The 17,527-nt window shown below is 45.6% G+C and overlaps 2 protein-coding genes and 1 pseudogene across 7 annotated transcripts in view; all 3 read right to left on the bottom strand.

Annotated features, from left to right (window-relative positions):
* The window catches only part of NUP62CL (nucleoporin 62 C-terminal like), an 888,162-nt gene that overhangs the window by 425,989 nt on the left and 444,646 nt on the right, over window positions 1-17,527 (bottom strand). The gene's annotated exons all lie outside the window — the stretch shown is intronic.
* LOC309633749 (anaphase-promoting complex subunit 15 pseudogene) lies at window positions 458-14,357 on the bottom strand (annotated as a pseudogene). Its single transcript has one exon. The product of its transcript is annotated as an anaphase-promoting complex subunit 15 pseudogene (transcript).
* Window positions 14,444-17,527, bottom strand: part of SYK (spleen associated tyrosine kinase) — a 93,477-nt gene continuing 90,393 nt past the window's right edge. For all 5 annotated transcript variants that reach the window (XM_082402997.1, XM_082403001.1, XM_082402998.1 and 2 more), the window contains one exon: window positions 14,444-17,096. In XM_082402997.1, the coding sequence (XP_082259123.1) occupies window positions 17,024-17,096 (73 nt within the window). In that variant the 3' untranslated portion in view covers window positions 14,444-17,023. The remainder of the gene's footprint in view (window positions 17,097-17,527) is intronic.

The raw sequence follows: 17,527 nt of genomic DNA, 5'->3' as shown, positions 1-17,527 counted from the left end.
ACACCTTGATCTTGAACTTCCAGCCCCCAGGATTGTGAAGCGATAAATGTCTGTTGTTTAAGCCACCCTGTGTGTGGAGCTTTGTTACAGCAGCCCTGGGACACTGCTGCACACAAGGATGTTGACAGGGGGAAGAATCGGTTCTGCTGGCCTAAGGGAAAGGTTGGTCACAGGAAAGAGCATGTAAAATGTGGTCTTGGGGGCAGGGCCTGATGACCACACCCAGCTGCAGAGATACACACAGGTGTGCAGACAGGTATGGCAGGCAGTCTGAAGAACACAATTTGGTTCTGGTTCCGTGAGACATGGGCCGGGAGCAGCCCCACTGAGCCTTGGTCTCTGCATGGACTCCAAGGCAGGCTGTCCTGAACGCCCCTCAGCATCCCTGGCCAGGGATTGCAAAGTCTGTTGGGGCCACACGTGAGACCCTGAGACGCTCAGCAATAAGCCGGGGTGTTCACAGATGCTGGGAGCCAGGGACATTACCATTCTCTCTATGAACCTGGCCTTAGTTTCATCCACAGGTGGTGTGACCTGACGAAAAGGAGGATGGAGAATGTGGGGACCAGGAGGGGCCCTTCTCAGAGCCTGATGATGTCCTGATGGGGCTGAGCTCCAGGGGGCCCAGCTTGGGGGTGTAGAGGGGGTAGTAAGGATCCAGGCAGAACCCACAGTAGAGTGTGGCCCTAGCAGGTGACTTCTCTCCTCTTTGTTGGCACTACTCGTCCACCTCCTCTCACACCACCTACACCCACTTTCTCCCCTCCCTCCCTCCTCCATTCTCTCTCTTGCTATCTCACTCTCTTGTTCTCTCTCTCCCAACACCCAACTTCTCTCTATCGCATTGCCTGTTGGCAGAGATGGATTCACCATGCAGCTATCTATAATTTGTATAATCCTCAGGGCCTGGGGTTTGCACGGGCTCCTTCCAAGATCCTTGGGGAGGACCTAGCAAGGTAGTTATGTTTTTTAAATAAAATTTCCCCAAGTAAGAAATTTGATCTGCAATCTCTCAAGACAGCTGTCTCTTTCCCCTCCATGTTCCTGGGTAGCACTGGAATAGCCATGGGCACTGTTAAAATTCTGGGAAAGAAAAGCCAAGTTAGGGATGCAGAGAGCCTGGGGCCCCTGCAGCAGAGTAGCTTGGTTCCCTGCATCTTCCACGTGTACTTAGGTCACCGTCAGCCTTCCACGCAGCCAAGGCCACCACCTATTCTACTGAGCACGTGGTTTGAGACGGGAAGGTCACAGGTGATAGGATACTGTCCTGTTTGCTAGCACTGGACTGGGGGGGGACTTGCCGGAGGAACATGGTGACCACGTGCAGGGCTGGAAGCGTGTCTGAGAAAGCCTCCTCATGGTGGGAGGAGGGGAGGTCCTTACTGTGAGGCGAATCCCCCTGGCAGCCACACGCCCTGCACAGCGAGACTTATACAATCATTCATATGATTGCATCATCCTTTTGTTTTTTCTTTTTGATGGGAATTAATGGAATTTACCAGAATTCCTATTTTCTTGGATCAAACCTGTAGCCATCCTACACTCAGTAGGCAGAATTGCACATTTTATATCTCCCAGCACTTTGGACCCATCTTAGCACACCTGGACCAGAGCCGATTCTGGTGGTTCTGATGAAATCTCTTTCTTAAAGTCGGCTCCACAACCCTGTGTGTGTGAACTTCAGCCTGAATCCGCCCTGGCCTCCGGGATAGACATAAAGGATATTCGGTTCCCCTGTTCCAGGGCTTCAGGGATGTGGACCTCCACCGGGATGATTGTAAGGGAATGGCTTCAAGCTGAAATTACCGTGGATTTTGCTCATTGCTGGGTATCCTGCAAATCATCCGGGGACCCCAGTGCTGGGGCTCGTGCATTTGAGGCTGAGATCTCCCAGATTCTTCTCCTGAGCGAGGCCTGAGCCTCACAGGTTCCTCTGCGTCACCCTGAGCTGACAACAGCTCCTGACGCCTTCTCAGGTCCCCCAAACCCCATCCCCCTATTTGTCAGACTCTGCCAGCAGAAAGGGAGCGAAGGAGGCAGCTCAGTTCCCAGGCTGTTCCCCAATTTGCTGACCAACACCAACAGGCTGTTCCCTGTTCTTCCATGAAAAGTTGGAACCCACATCACAGAAAAGTGATGAAGCTTAACAGGGAAAACCACAAAGTCGGAGTTCTACCAGCCAAGAGAATTTTAGACCTTCACTCTTCACTGGGCCACTTTGAGATTGCAGGGGCGTCTTAGAGGACTGTCCTGGCAGGTGTTCAGTGACCCATCGTAGGAAACATCGGTCCACGCTGTTTGGCTTCACTGGAGAAACCCAACCTGCTGGAACTCAGGTGAGGCTCTGACCTTAACTTCCTGTCCCAGGACCCCAAATGATTCCAAGTCCCCTAAGTCAGAGCCCTGATTAAAAGGAGCACCAGTGATGGGCCACACAACAGGAATGGACTGTACTTTTAAATACTGTCAGTGCCTTGACCTCCCTGGGCTCCATTTCAGATGAACGCAGCCATGCTCTGGGAACGCAGCCTGGACATGAGCCTTTTAAAGGCTCCAGCTGATTCTGCTGTGCACTGAGTCCTGGGAACCAGTGGTATTAGACAAAGGCATCTGGGTTGGCCACTTTCTGGGTGCTCTTTTCTGAGTCAGGGACTTTTCATTTGTAAAATAAGGAGCTAATAATCACAGCTATCTCAAAAGTTGGTTATTTTTTTATTTTTAATTTTTATATCAGTCCTTTATTAAAGAGAGTTAGAAAGAAGCTAGGTCTGGCAACCAAGGAGTGAGGTACTGGCCAGAAAGGTGGGGTGGACTCAGGCCCTGGGGATGCAAGGGCAGACCGATGGGCTGGGAGGGGCCAAGGATACCAGGTGCTGGCAGCAGCTTAGGAGGTGCCCGAGGGTGAGCTTCCAGGCACTGGGGTAGGGGTGGGGGTTTGGGTGATCAGCTGGCTCCGCAGGGGGTCCAGGATAGACTGGGCGGGGCTGGAATCTCCCTAGATCATCCAGTGGTCCTGATACTGCGAGGTGCCTTCCATGTCCACCTCCCTGACCTCTCCATCATCGGGTGACTCATTGTAGTCATTCATCTCATCCAGGCCCTGCACGTCCTCATCATCCTCTGAGTCCTCTTCACCATCCTCATCCTCATCTTCATCTCCCTCTTCCTCATCGTCAGAGTGCCAGGCCTGATGCTGCCGTTCCTGCCGCTGCAGCCCTGTCTCCTCCACACGGGGTCGATCCAGACTAAATCACAGTGTCTCAGTCACACAGAGGAAGAGGGAGGGGAACAAGGTGCGCATGGCTCCTAGACGGGGTTTGAGTCCTTACTAGCTGTTTGACCTTGGCCGAGTCACTTAACCTCTCTGAGCCTCAGTGTCCTCATTGCACCGGGAGGTGGCAGCTGGCGGCGACCCAGAAGCACTTCACTTTCAAAAGTTGGTTGTTTTTAGACTTAAAATAGAAAATGTATCTGAAAAGGCTTTGCCAGCTGTATTATGCAAATGCAACTTCTATTACAGAGGGCTCAAAAATGACACTGCACATACCTAGTCTACCAAAGCAGGCTAAACCGTCTGTGTGCCTGAGCAACGCTCTGGGCATTCCCACGTTGTTTGAGATTTTTACTATAAAGCCCTTTGCGTGCTGGTCTGCTCAGTGGGCAGAGGTGCAGCCCATGGGCTGCTGCAGGGTATCGTAGACACACTCATTTCTCTGACCCATGAGTGCTCACTGGGTGCTCTGCAAAAGTTGAGAATGGGGAGAGAGGAAGACTATGACCCCCACAGACTCTAATTCCACCCTCAAGTGATGTGGATAAGTAATCTAACTTTGTTTTCTCTCCTGATGAAGGCGCCAAGAATCACCAGTGGCCTGAGGCTTCACCCGAGGTCCAGGGAGTGTTCCCACCCTGTTGGCCATGCAGGGAGTTGTCTTTGGGAAAACCTGGGCCGTGGCTGGCTTCCAAGTACCGCGCGCTGTCGCTCTGCTGGTTAGGCTGGTTCCTCAGGGGCAGGAGGACAGAGAGTTGCAGCAAAAGTCCAAGTTCCACTGAAGAAGTACCTGCGGGTCCGGAAAGGATGCCCTCTGCTCTCGGTGGACCCGATTCTCGCCTGACTTGGGGCTTCCCAGCCCCCATCTCACCACAGAGCAGGGGGTCAATCTCTGTGCAGTGCAGGGAAAGCAGACCTTTCCTCGTGCACTGAAATACTTGGCTCTTTCGAAGACGTCAGTAACAGTGCGTCAGGCCCGAGGTCCGTGCTGGTAAGCGGGGGAAACCGGTTCTACACACTGAGAACTGAAGTGGGAAAAGCAGTTCAAGCTGGTTAATAAGAGAAAGTTATTTTCATGTTGAGAAGAGTATTAAAAGTACAGGGAGTTCTGAAAAAAAGAATAGACACAGACACCTGTTTGACAGAGTCACACACACGCACACATACACACAAAGAATCCCTGGGGAAACATTACAAAAGAATACAGGTCCCATGAGCCAACTGTGGACCCTGTGTTTCCAAATGATAACATACAGAAGTAGGAATTCGGAATAGAACGAACTCTCTGGCACTTTAGCCAGCGAGTTCTCATCGCAGAACATTCAGGGAAGGATGTCGTACTGACTTTAAGAGAAGAGTGTCCCAGAATGAACAAATGTCTGAAAGTTTTGATTGCAGAGTAAAGTTGATTGACGTGGCTCTCTGTTCCATGCTACGCTTTACCTGGGCAGCCCTTTTCTTTGGAGAGATCTCCTGCACTCAGTTCTGTCCATCTCAGGACAGAACTCATCTCTGAGTCAAGGAGAGTCTGCTCGGTCCTAGTGTCCTGATACCCGCTGTGTGTTTAGGTCACTTTTTTTCTGTCTGGTTTTCCCGCCATGTTCATAATCGCGTGAGGTACAAAGGGCTGGTAAGTGGGATTGGCTTCATCAAGCATCCTCTTTTCTTTCTTCTTCAGGGTTGAATGCTGACAGAAGTAAGAAGAGGTGGGGAGGGATGGGGCAGGCTGGGGGCTTATCAGGCAGCTCGTGCGCCTCAATTCTGACAGGTGCTGGGGGTGGCAGCACGCTGCAGTGTCAGGTTGCTCACCTGGGCACCCTGGCAGGCAGAAAGCTCCCTGACATCACTGGGAACACATCCAGTGTCCAGAGGTCCTGCTCTCCCAGGTGCCTTCAGTATGAGAGGAGACACTTCTCTGGACGTTCTCCAAGCATCTCCAGGTGCATCGAAAACTCGTTTCCTGCACAGCAGATACAGATGACTCGCTAACTTCTGTGAAAATCCCTTTCGTTCTGGAACAACCCACCTGAGAAGGACTCGAATTCAACAAAATGGTTTTCTTTTTTTTTTTTAACATCTTTATTGGAGTATAATTGCTTTACAATGGTGTGTTAGTTTCTGCTGTATAACAAAGTGAATCAGCTATACATATATATATATCCCCATATCCCTTCCTTCTTGCATCTCCCTCCCACCCTCGCTAACCCACCCCTCTAGGTGGTCACAAAGCACCGAGCTGATCTCCCTGTACGATGCAGCTGCTTCCCACTAGCTATCTATTTTACATTTGGTAGTGTATATATGTCAATGCTACTTTCTCACTTCGTCCCAGCTTACACTTGCCCTTCCCCTAGTCCTCAATTCCATTCTCTATGCCTTCGTCTTTATTCCTGTACTGCCCCTAGGTTCATCAGCACCACTGTTTTTTTTTTAGATTCCATATATATGAGTTAGGATACGGTATCTGTTTTTCTCTTTCTGACTTACTTCACTCTGTATGACAGACTCTAGGTGCATCCACCTCTCTACAAATAACTCAATTTTGTTTCCTTTTATGGCTGAGTAATATTCCATGGTATATATATACCACATCTTCTTTAACCATTCATCTGTCAATGGACACTTAGGTTGCTTCCATGTCCTGGCTATTGTAAATAGAGCTGCAGTGAATATTGTGGTTCATGACTCTTTTTGAATTATGGTTTTCTCAGGGTATATTCCCAGCAGTGGGAGTGCTGGCTCATATGGTAGTTCTACTTTTAGTTTTTTAAGGAACCTCCATATTGTTTTCCATAGTGGCTGTATCAATTTACATTCCCACCAACAGTGCAAGAGGGTTCCCTTTTCTCCACACCCTCTCCAGCATTTATTGTTTGTAGATTTGTTGATGATGGCCATTCTGACCAGTGTGAGGTGATACCTCATTGTAGTTTTGATTTGCATTTCTCTAATGATTAGTGATGTTGAGAATCCTTTCATGTGTGTGTTGGCAATCTGTATATCTTCTTTGGAGAAATGTCTATTTAGATCTTCTGCCCATTTTTGGATTGGGTTGTTTGTTTTTTTGATATTGAGCTCCATGAGCTGCTTGTATATTTTGGAGATTAATCCTTTGTCAGTTGCTTCGTTTGCAAATATTTTCTCCCATTCTGAGGGTTGTCTTTTGTCTTGTTTATGGTTTCCTTTGCTGTGCAAAGCTCTTAGTTTTCATTAGGTCCCATTTGCTTATTTTTGTTTCTATTTCCATTTCTCTAGGAGGTGGGTCAAAAAGGATCTTGCTGTGATTTATGTCATAGAGTGTTCTTCCTTTGTTTTCCTCTAAGAGTTTTATAGTGTCTGGCCTTACATTTAGGTCTTTAATCCATTTTGAGTTTATTTTTGTTATTATGTTAGGGAGTGTTCTAATTTCATTCTTTTACATGTAGCTGTCCAGTTTTCCCAGCACCACTTATTGAAGAGGCTGTCTTTTATCCATTGTATATTCTTGCCTCTCTTATCAAAGATAAGGTGACCATAGGTGTGTGGGTTTATCTCTGGGCTTTCTGTCCTGTTCCATTGATCTATATTTATGTTTTTTGTGCCAGTATTATATTGTCTTAATTACTGTAGCTTTGTAGTATAGTCCAAAGACAGGGAACCTGATTTCTCCTGCTCCGTTTTTCTTTCTCAAGATTGCTTTGGGTATTCGGGGTCTTTTGTGTTTCCATACAAATTGTGAAATTTTTTGTTCTAGTTCTGTGAAAAATGCCAGTGGTAGTTTGATTGGGATTGCATTGAATCTGTAGATTGCTTTGGGTAGTATAGTCATTTTCACAATGTTGATTCTTCCAATCCAAGAACATGGTATATCTCTCCATCTGTTTGTATCATCTTTAATTTCTTTCATCAGTGTCATAGTTTTCTACATACAGGTCTTTTGTCTCCTTAGGTAGGTTTATTCCTAGGTATTTTCTTTTTGCTGCAATGGTAAATGGGAGTGTTTCCTTAATTTCTCTTTCAGATTTTTCATCATTAGTGTATAGGGATGCAAGAGATTTCTGTGCATTAATTTTGTATCCTGCTACTTTACCGAATTCATTGATCAGCTCTAGTAGTTTTCTGGTGAGCATCTTTAGGATTCTCTATGTATAGTATCATGTCATCTGTAACAGTGACAGCTTTATTTCTTCTTTTCAGATTTGGATTCCGTTTATTTCTTTTTCTTCTCTGATTGCTGTGGCTAAAACTTCCAAAATTATGTTGAATAATAGTGGTGAGAGTGGGCATCCTTGTCTTGTTCCTGATTTTAGAGAAAATGGTTTCAGTTTTTCACCACTGAGAATCATGTTGGCTGTGAGTTTGTCATATATGGCCTTTATTATGTTTAGGTGAGTTCCCTCTATGCCTACTTTCTGCAGGGTTTTTATCATAAATGGGTGTTGAATTTTGTCGAAAGGTTTTTCTGCATCTATTGAGATGTTCATATGGTTTTTATTCTTCAGTTTGTTAATATGGTACATCACATTGATTGATTTGCATATATTGAGGAATCCTAGCATTCCTGGGATAAACCCCACTTGTTCATGGTGTATGATCCTTTTAATGTGTTGTTGGATTCTGTTTGCTAGTATTTTGTTGAGGATTTTTGCATCTATATTCATCAGTGATATTGACCTGTAGTTTTCTTTTTTTGTGACATCTTTGTCTGGTTTTGATATCACGGTGATGGTGGCCTTGTAGAATGAGTTTGGGAGTGTTCCTTCTTCTGCTCTATTTTGGAGGAGTTTGAGAAGGATTGGTGTTAGCTCTTCTCTGAATGTTTGATAGAATTCGCCTATGAAACCATCTGGTCCTGGGCTTTTGTTTGTTGGAAAATTTTAATTACATTTTCAATTTCAGTGCTTGTGATTGGTCTGTTCATATTTTCTATTTCTTCCTAGTTCAGTCTCAGAAGGTTGTGCTTTTCTAAGAATTTGTCCATTTCTTCCAGGTTGTTCATTTTATTGGCATATAGTTGCTTGTAATAATCCCTCATGATTCTTTGTATTTCTGCAGTGTCAGTTGTTACTTCTCCTTTTTCATTTCTAATTCTATTTACTTGAGTCTTCTCCCTTTTTTTCTTGATGAGTCTGGCAGTGGTTTATTAATTTTGTTTATCTTCTCAAAGAACCAGCTTTTCGTTTCATTGATCTTTGAGATCGTTTCCTTCATTTTTTTTCATTTATTTCTGATCTGATCTTTATGATTTCTTTCCTTCTGCTAAGTTTGGGTTTTTTTGTTCTTCTTTCTCAAATTGCTTTAGGTGTAAGGTTAGGTTGTTTATTTGAGATTTTTCTTCTTTCTTGAGGTAGGATTGTATTGCTGTAACCTTTACTCTTAGAACTGCTTTTGTTGTATCCCATAGGTTTTCGCTCATCGTGTTTTCATTGACATTTGTTTCCAGGTAATTTTTTATTTCCTCTTTGCTTTTTCAGTGATTTCTTAGTTATTTAGTAGCGTATTGTTTAGACTCCATGTGTTTGTATTTTTTACAGTTTTTTTCCTGTTATTGATATCTAGTCTCATAGCATTGTGGTCAGAAAAGATACTTGATACGATTGCAATTTTCTTAAATTTACCAAGGCTTGATTTGTGACCCAAGATATGATCTAACCTGGAGAATGTTCCATGAGCACTTGAGAAGAAAGTGTATTCTGTTGGTTTTGGAAGGAATGCCCTATAAATATCAATTTCAATTAAGTCCATCTTGTCTAATGTGTCATTTAAAGCTTGTGTTTCCTTATTTATTTTCATTTTGGTTGATCTGTCCATTTGTGAAAGTGGGGTGTTAAAGTCTCCTACTATGATTGTGTTACTGTTGATTTCTCCTTTTATGTCTGTTAGCATTTGCCTTATGTATCGAGTGCTCCTATGTTGGGTGCATAAATATTACAGTTGTTATATCTTCTTGGATTGATCCCTTGATCATTATGTAGTGTCCTTCTTTATCTCTTTAATAGTGTTTATTTTAACGTCTATTTTGTCTGATATGAGAACTGCTACTCCAGCTTTCTTTTTATTTCCATTTGCATGGAATATCTTTTTCCATCCCCTCACTTTCAGTTTGTATGTGTCCCTAGGTCTGAAGTGGGTCTCTTGTAGACAGCATATATACAGGTCTTGTTTTTGTATCCATTCAGCCAGTCTATGTCTTTTGGTTGGAACATTTAATCCATTTACATTTAAGGTAATTACCAATGTGTATGTTCCTATTACCCTTTTCTTAATTGTTTTGGGTTTTTTAGATCTTTTCCTTTTCTTGTGTTTCTTGCCTAGAGAAGTTCCTTTAGCATTTGTTGTAAAGCCGGTTTGATGGTGCTGAATTCTCTTAAGTTTTGCTTGTCTGTAAAGGTTTTAATTTCTCCATCAAATCTGAATGAGATCCTTGCTGGGTAAAGTAATTTTGGTTGTAGGTTTTTCATTTTCATCGCTTTAAATATGTCCTGCCACTCCTTTCTGGCTTGCAGAGTTTCTGCCGAAAGATCAACTGTTAACTTTATGCGGATTCTCTTGTATGTTATTTGTTGCTTTTCCCTTGCTGCTGTTAATATTTTTTCTTTGTATTTAATTTTTGATAGTTTGATTAATATGTGTCTTTGTGTGTTTCTCCTTGGATTTATCCTGTATGGGACTCTCTGTGCTTCCAGGACTTGAGTGACTATTTCCTTTCCCATGTTAGGGAAGTTTTCAACTATAATCTCTTCAATATTTTCTCAGACCTTTTCTTTTTCTCTTCTTTTTCTGGGACCCCTATAGTTTGAATGTTGGTGTGTTTAATGTTCTCCTAGAGGTCTCTGAGACTGTCTTCAATTCTTTTCATTCTTTTTTCTTTATTCTGCTCCCTGGCAGTTATTTCCACTATTTTATCTTCCAGGTATCTTATCCATCCTTCTTCCTCACTTATTCTACTGTTGATTCCTTCTAGATAATTTTTAATTTCATTTATTGTGTTGTTCATCATTGTTTGTTTGCTCTTTAGTTCTTCTAGGTCCTTGTTAAATGTTTCTTGTATTTTCTCCATTCTATTTCCAAGATTTTGGATCATCTTTACTATCATTACTCTGAATTCTTTTTCAGGTAGACTGCCTATTTCCTCTTCATTTCTTTGGTCTAGTGGGTTTTTACCTTGCTCCTTCATCTGCTGCATATTTCCCTGTCTTCCCATTTTGCTTAACTTACTGTGTTTAGGGTCTTATTTTCTCAGGCTGCAGGTTTGTAGTTCCCATTGTTTTTGATGTCTGCCCGCAGTGGTTAAGGTTGGTTCATGGTTTGTGTAGGCTTCCTGGTGGAGGGGACTGGTGCTTGTGTTCTGGTGAGTGGGGCTCAATCTTGTCTTTCTGGTGGGTAGGGCTGCATCCGGTGGTGTGTTTTGCGGTGTCTGTGAACTTAGTATGATTTTAGGCAGCCTCTCTGCTAATGTGTGGGGTTGTGTTCCTGTCTTGCTAGTTGTTTGGCATGGGGCATTCAACACTGGAGCTTGCTGGCCATTGGGTGGAGCTGGGCCTTAGCATTGGGATCAAGATCTCTGGGAGAGCTGTTGCCAATTGATATTACATGGGGCTGGGAGGTCTCTGGTGTCCAGTGTCCTGAACTCGGGTCTCCGACTGCAGAAGCTTAAGCCTGATACCAGGCTGGGCCACGAATACCCTGTCAGCCACATGGCCAGGTACGCGGGTATTTTCTTGCCTTTTGGGATGTCTGAGGTCTTCTGCCAGCATTCAGTAGGTGTTCTGTAGGAGTTGTTCCACATGTAGATGTATTTTTGATATATTTGTGGGAGGAAGGTGATTTCCACGTTACTCCTCCGCCATCTTGAAGGTCCCCCAAATGGTTTTCTTTTTTTTTTTCCAAATGGTTTTCTTGATCAATGATCTTTCCTACCTTTCCTTTCCTGTTCATTGCCTGTGAAGCTGAGGCGTCACCTCTTCCCCCATGTCAGGGGAGGAGGGACTCAGAGCAGCTATTCACAAGCCATGGGTATTAACAGTGCTGTCTTCCAAAGAGCTTTGACATCCTTGGTGGTTTATAGAAATTCATGGTGTCATTTCATACACACCATGGAGAATAAACAGTACTAGACACTGGCTCTTTACTTTTATGAATGAGAAAGAGTTGTTTGTGAACAACATACAATTTCCACTTACTGTTCCACAGTTGAATGGTCGTCATGGAAAACTGAGTCATTTGAAGACCTCAAAGACTGCAAAGGCATAAAGTCTCATGAATCAAGACTTGGGTAAAATAACGCCTCACTGAGAAAATAGCTCCTGGAAATGTCCTCAGCTGAGTAACATGTGGGCTGAGAGCACCACTTGGTCAGCTAATGCCCCATAAGGGGGCAGTGACTGGCAGTGCCCAGCTGGTGAGATCATGAGTTTAAACCGGCACAGGATGGGTTGAATCATCTCAGGACATGCTGGGCGTCCAGGTGGATTCTTGCTGGATTTGGTGGTGGTGGCTCTGGAAATGTGTACTTTCTTAATGTAGGTTAGTTTTGTAAAACTACAAAATAATAAATAAGAGTGGTCTTAAAAAGAGCTCTATGTAGTGAAACATCAAGTTATGTGCCCTGGGCCCTCCTTCTGTATCAAAATGCTATCATTTTATTTCTTTTTCTTGGAAGGAAAGATTGATTATATGTGTCCCAGTGTTGTGTGTGTGTGTGTTTGTGTGTGTGTGTGTGTGTGTGTGTGTGTGTGTGTGAGAGAGAGAGAGAGAGAGAGAAAGAAAGAGAGAGAGGGAACATGATGTATAAATAACCCACATTTGAGAACAGGACAGGGCTGGTTTTTCAGCTAATAAGAACAGGGTAACTGTTTCCTTGGCTGATTTCAGGGACAGAATTACGTTCCCACAAGTGCACAGTATCCCACTGTAGAGACCCCTCCCTCCTGCGTGGTAAGTCTGGCATTTCCTAAAGTGTGTGAGGAACACCAGCTTGGTCTTGCTAGTAGGCATTGAGCACAATAGTGCTTCTGTGGTCAAAGAAGCCGGGAAAATGATGAGCTAGAAAAAAATGTGTGAAAAGGTCTTTGTTGCACTTTATTCCTTGAACTTTGGGCTAATGGGGCACCAGAGTCCTTACGTGGGAATGCACTCAGCCGTGTTATTTGATCAGGGAGCTGCTGGGTGCACAGCACAGCTCTGTCTTCCAGACTCACATTTGCGGGAAGACACCTGTGAGCTGTTTCTCCGGTTTTTCTTTGGATGGACGGCAGGGAGAAGGAAAAGGTGTAGGGCCGGGGGGCCTGATTGTGCTTTGCCTCTGCTGGGCTCCCAGTACCTGAGAAAGGCCATGATTCAGGAGGACTCGCTTTCCCTGAAGCAGGGACAAATTTCACCCTGAGGCCACAAGTCAGTGTCCAGAAGGAAGCAACTGCTGCATAAAGTGGGAAATGCCAGCATCGTCTGTCCCAAATTAGAATCTCTTTCTGGCTCTTTCAAATTATTTTCATTTTTCTGAAAATCAGCTTTATGTTTCAGAAGCTGGGAGCCACTGATGCTCCTGGCCTTAGGTGTTCTACAAATTGGTGGGCAGTTCAGGGTCACACAATGAGTTGTCACTTCCATGTATCAGGTGGTCAATGGATATGTTTCTTTATAGCAATGCCATTCATAGGACCACCCCCCATATGGGGGGTTAGTTTTCAGACTCCTCGGTTTGGCCTGTGTGGCTGGGATGGGAAAAACACATTCTCTTCCTCCAGTCAACAACACCAGAATGGGCCAATTTCAATGAAATGGAACTCTTGAGGGGACAAGAAGTCACCCAAGCTTACAGGAAGTCAGCTGTTCTCTGCCACCCCCCTTTCCTTCGGGCCCCAGCAGCTCTCACCTTAACTGCAGCTTGGGACAGACAAGGTCTAATGGGTGCTTTTACTAACAAGAGAAAGCGTTTATTGACTGGTTCTGAAGTCCCCTCCTCCCCTTGGATAGACAAGGGCAGGTCTTAAAATCTCTCTCTGCCCGAGCTCACTTTGGTGACAAAGCCATCTCACATCACTGCTTCCAAGGATCACAAACATGTGATTACCTGGGTTCTGCGCCCTCCCTGGGGTTGAAGAAATCACTTCCTGAGCTGTCACACAGTGCCACCTGCTGGCCTGCAGAATCCCCATCGACCAGGTCGCCCATTGCTCTTGGGGGCACAGGCTGTGGTGCCCGCTGGCATTTTTAGAATATGGCTCCTGGCCTCTGTGGCCGGCACTTACATGTGTCATCGTAGGTCACTGGGTAACCCTCAGCTGCAGTTATGCACATCGGGAGGTTGAGTTTGTATGACTCGCCCAAGGTCAGTGCTGGAGACCACCTGTTGTGCCCTGCTTCTGGGGAAACCAGACAAAGGGCTTTTTGGCAGTCATCCCCATTCTGGGGCCCTCCTGGTCTCAGGGCCCACCAATGGAGTGTGAGGCCAGCCAACCCAGGTCTCCTCCAAACCTCTGCCCGCCAGAAGCCAGAGGACCTCTAGTGGGGCTGGGAGGGAGGCTGATGGCCAGGAGAGACTCTGGTACTTGACCCAGGCCCAGAGCAGGTAGAAGAGAGATGACTAGATCCACTAGCATGTATTCTGAGGCAGGATGTCTGCCCCACAGTGGCACTGAAGTGGTCATTTGGAATAAGGTTCAGTGTGCATGTGTGCTTATTGCAGTGTGTGTATGTGCATGGTGTGTGTGTATGTATGTGTATGTGTGTGATGTCCATGCATGTGTGTAACCTCCTTTAAAACAGGGGATGGGGGCTCTGGATATCTTTCCTTGACACCCCCAATGCTCCTTAAGCTATCTGTACAGAGAAAGGGAAAGTTCACAAGTCACAGTGTTGCTCTGGCCTCTTTTGGGATTTCTGTCTTGTTAGCCCTCCTCCCATTAGTGTACGATGTGAGCTGTGAGGCTCTCGCTGGGCAGATCCCCTGCCTGTGAACAGAGGATCATGGCGGGCCAGGGCCCTCCTTGACAGGCCTTTTCCTTCTGTGCATGGCAGAAGCTTCCAGATCTGCTCCGACCAGCCTGCATACATCCATCTTTTTAGGATGTGGCTGGGGACTTACCATTTTTTAAAATACATGCTGCACATTTAACAATGCTGTTTGACACAGTGTATTTGACAGTATAACCTATCATACTTTAATCACATCCATGAAAATCATCACAAAGCTCATTTAAAAGTTTTATTAAAAATCACAGTTGAAAAAAGTCCAGTGACAAAAGATTGCTCTTCTGAAATGAATGGAGAATATGATGCCCGGATTAATAGGTCGAGTGTGCTCTTTGGGAGTCTGGGGGCCTGATAAACCAACGGTCACCCCTACATGTGAAAACCCAGGTGGAGTTGCAGTCATTGGGCTGGAGTAGATGTGAAGTCACCATGCAACGGACAAAGGCAAGGCTGGTACCAGCAAGTGCAGAGGAAGGACGTGCTCAAACGAAAAACACTTGTAATTATTCTAACCACAGAATGAACTATGTTTCTGTTACAAAAACCTTTGGTCCAACTGAGGTGACAAAGTGTTTGTGGCATCAGCAGACAATTGGTGCTGGCCAGGGCCGAGTGTCTGATGTGCTGTCCTTTTGTTCCTGCTAAAGATGGACCAAAAGGTGAAGGCACATGGAGTGAGCCCAGACCCAGGTAAAGACGTGGTTAGACCCATCAGAAGGGCAGCATGCATGTGAAAGCCCAGCCTTGCAGTAAGCCCTAAGATTCCAAATTTTGCTCATTTACTTCATAAATCCTTCCACAAAGGTGCCTTTCCCTATGTGCCTTCCTCTGTGACCCCGGGGAAAAGAACAGTTATCCCTAACGCAGGATACAATTTTCACTAGACAAGACTTGGGCGAGCGGCCACAGTGAAAATTCCACACACAGGCCTCTTTCCACTAGCGGGAGAAGCGGAGGACAGAGTGGAGGGGAGTGCTGGCTGCCTCCTGGGCAGGGCATCTCTTGCCCACTCACATTCTAGATGTTCTTCATCCCCAGACTCCTGGGAAGGGTGTTGAGCTGCTAGACAGTGTGGAAAATCCCACTGGAAAGAAGGCAAGAGCTCTACATGTTTATGACACGCATGCCCTCTATTCCTGTCAGTGTGTGGCCTTGCTACAGACACACGTTGTGGGTAGAAGAAGGACCCTGGGAGTTCAGCAGTGTGTATGGATGGTCTCTTTCTCAGATGCCATTACTGCTTTATCCAGCCCTTTCTGTGATGATTCTACAAACAACCTGACCACAGATTGTGTCACTCATCTTTATAATCTCAGGGACTCTAAATGTGCATTGCCATTGTTTTGAGTATCTGCTCAGCGCACAGGGATCCTTTCTTTAACACTATGATTAAACCACCATGTGGCAAAAAAGCATGGGTGGCTTCTGAAAGTTTCTTAACACAAGTTCTACCAGTGGACTCATGTCTTTTGCTGGCTAAGCTGGGGTGCCGACTGCTGCCTTTCTCCGTGCCCGGCTCCCCTGTCATGAGTGGGGCCTCCTCTCTGGCCATAGGCTGGATGTACACTTTAAAATGTCTTAGGTACCGCTGAAGACAAGATGGTCTGAGTTTATGTGTCTCGACTGACTTAAGAAGGACGGCTACAGCAAATCTGATATCAATGGGCTGATGATCTGCATGAGATCAAACATTAGCCAAGGATTAACTAAGACCCAGGGACTAGAAAAAATTTCTTGGGTCTTGTATCTTCAACCCAAAGTTGCACTCAATGAGGCTTACTTGTGGAGAGGGTCAGGATCTGTGGCTTTATTGTGAATTAATACTTGCCTTAGAAACTCCTCTTTAGATGGCCTTGGCCACCAGGTTGTCCCTCACTACGAATACAGAAAGTCAGGGAATTCTGGCTGCAGGCCCTCTCTAGGGGAGAGCAAGCTTCGACCACACCAAGCAGACGACAGCCCGCTGTACCCTGCTGTCTGTCCTAGATCAGACCTGAGATGACAGACATCCTCTTCCCTACTGGGTCTCCACGAAGAACTTTATTTATTAGTCTCCAGTCAAGTACAGTCTTCAGAGAGGCTTTTGCGGGGAAAGTAAGCCAAGCCAATTCATTCCAACAGGCTCCATTTTTCATATAGATGTGAGTCTTCTGCCTCAGAACACATAGAACAAAAGCAGTATCCAGAATTTTTATTTTCCCTTAACTGGGCTACAGGCTTAGAAACTGCAGTGGTCCAGCCTGATTTTTTTAAGCCTCAAAGCACTTTTATCAGGGAATGTTTTTCAGTGGCAGGGCTCAATCTTGGGACCTGTAGGAGCCATGTTCTGGAGGCAGTCAAACCTCTTCTCCTCTCCCTTCCTTCCCTCCACAGCAGGCATCACAAGCCAAGGGCACCCTCTGGCCACTGAAAATGCAGCCGAAATGGGAAAGAGGATTCAGCACCCCATGGTGACGCTGGGTATTCAAATGCAGCCCAGGAGCCCGAGAACTGAAAAGACATAAAGAAATTTGGAAACAAATCCTGCAAATAACCTGCCACTCAGACAAGAAACACACACGAATCCAAGGGACCCTTGGTCCTGGTGTCCGTCTGTCTTCCCACCGCTCCTCTGGGATGGGTTGCTTTGTGGAGGGCGTGTTCCAGGACAGGCTTTGGGGAACGACAGTCACTGGAACGTTCCACCTGAGCTGGCTCTCCTGGGCGGAGGAAGATGGAGACTCAAAATCAAAGCACTGGAATAGTCTTCCTTCAACTTCTCATTTGGCCAAAGGCAGCCACAGACGGGCGTGGGAGCCGTTAGTTAACCACATCGTAGTAGTAATTGCGCAGCCGCAGTTCCACTGCTACAAATCCGGGCCTGTTCTCCACGCTGCAAAGGGAAGAGAGGCATTATTGTTTGTTATCAATGCTTGTGAAAAAGTGCTGGTCACAGCAGGGGCCTTTGCAGGCCAAGCGCTAGTGGAGTGGCCGCGCCCCGCTTCCTCATGAGCCTGCGGTCACACTGCATCCCTGCTCTAAGTGTGGTTGACCAGAAGCCTCTGGGGAATACAGTGTTAGGCCCGCCCCAGACCTAACGAGCCCAGTCTGCACTCAACAAGGTCTCCAGGTGACTCCTGTCCACCTTAAAGATGGGAAAGTTTTGTTCTCAAGGTCAGGATCTTTTAACCGCAGGTTCAGAGACTGTGTCCTTATGACCTAGCAAAACAGAACGTGTCTGAAAATACTTAGTTGGTCAGTGTGCTGCAGATATATATTTAACGTCTGACTCAACCTTTTTTTAAAAAAAAATGTGGACACAAG

The sequence above is a fragment of the Balaenoptera borealis genome (genome assembly GCF_965194805.1).
Source record: "Balaenoptera borealis genome assembly, chromosome: 8".
NCBI classification, from domain to species: Eukaryota; Metazoa; Chordata; class Mammalia; order Artiodactyla; family Balaenopteridae; genus Balaenoptera; species Balaenoptera borealis.
The sequence above is the reverse complement of the archived record's forward strand: the minus strand, read 5'-3'. Positions and strand labels throughout refer to the sequence as shown.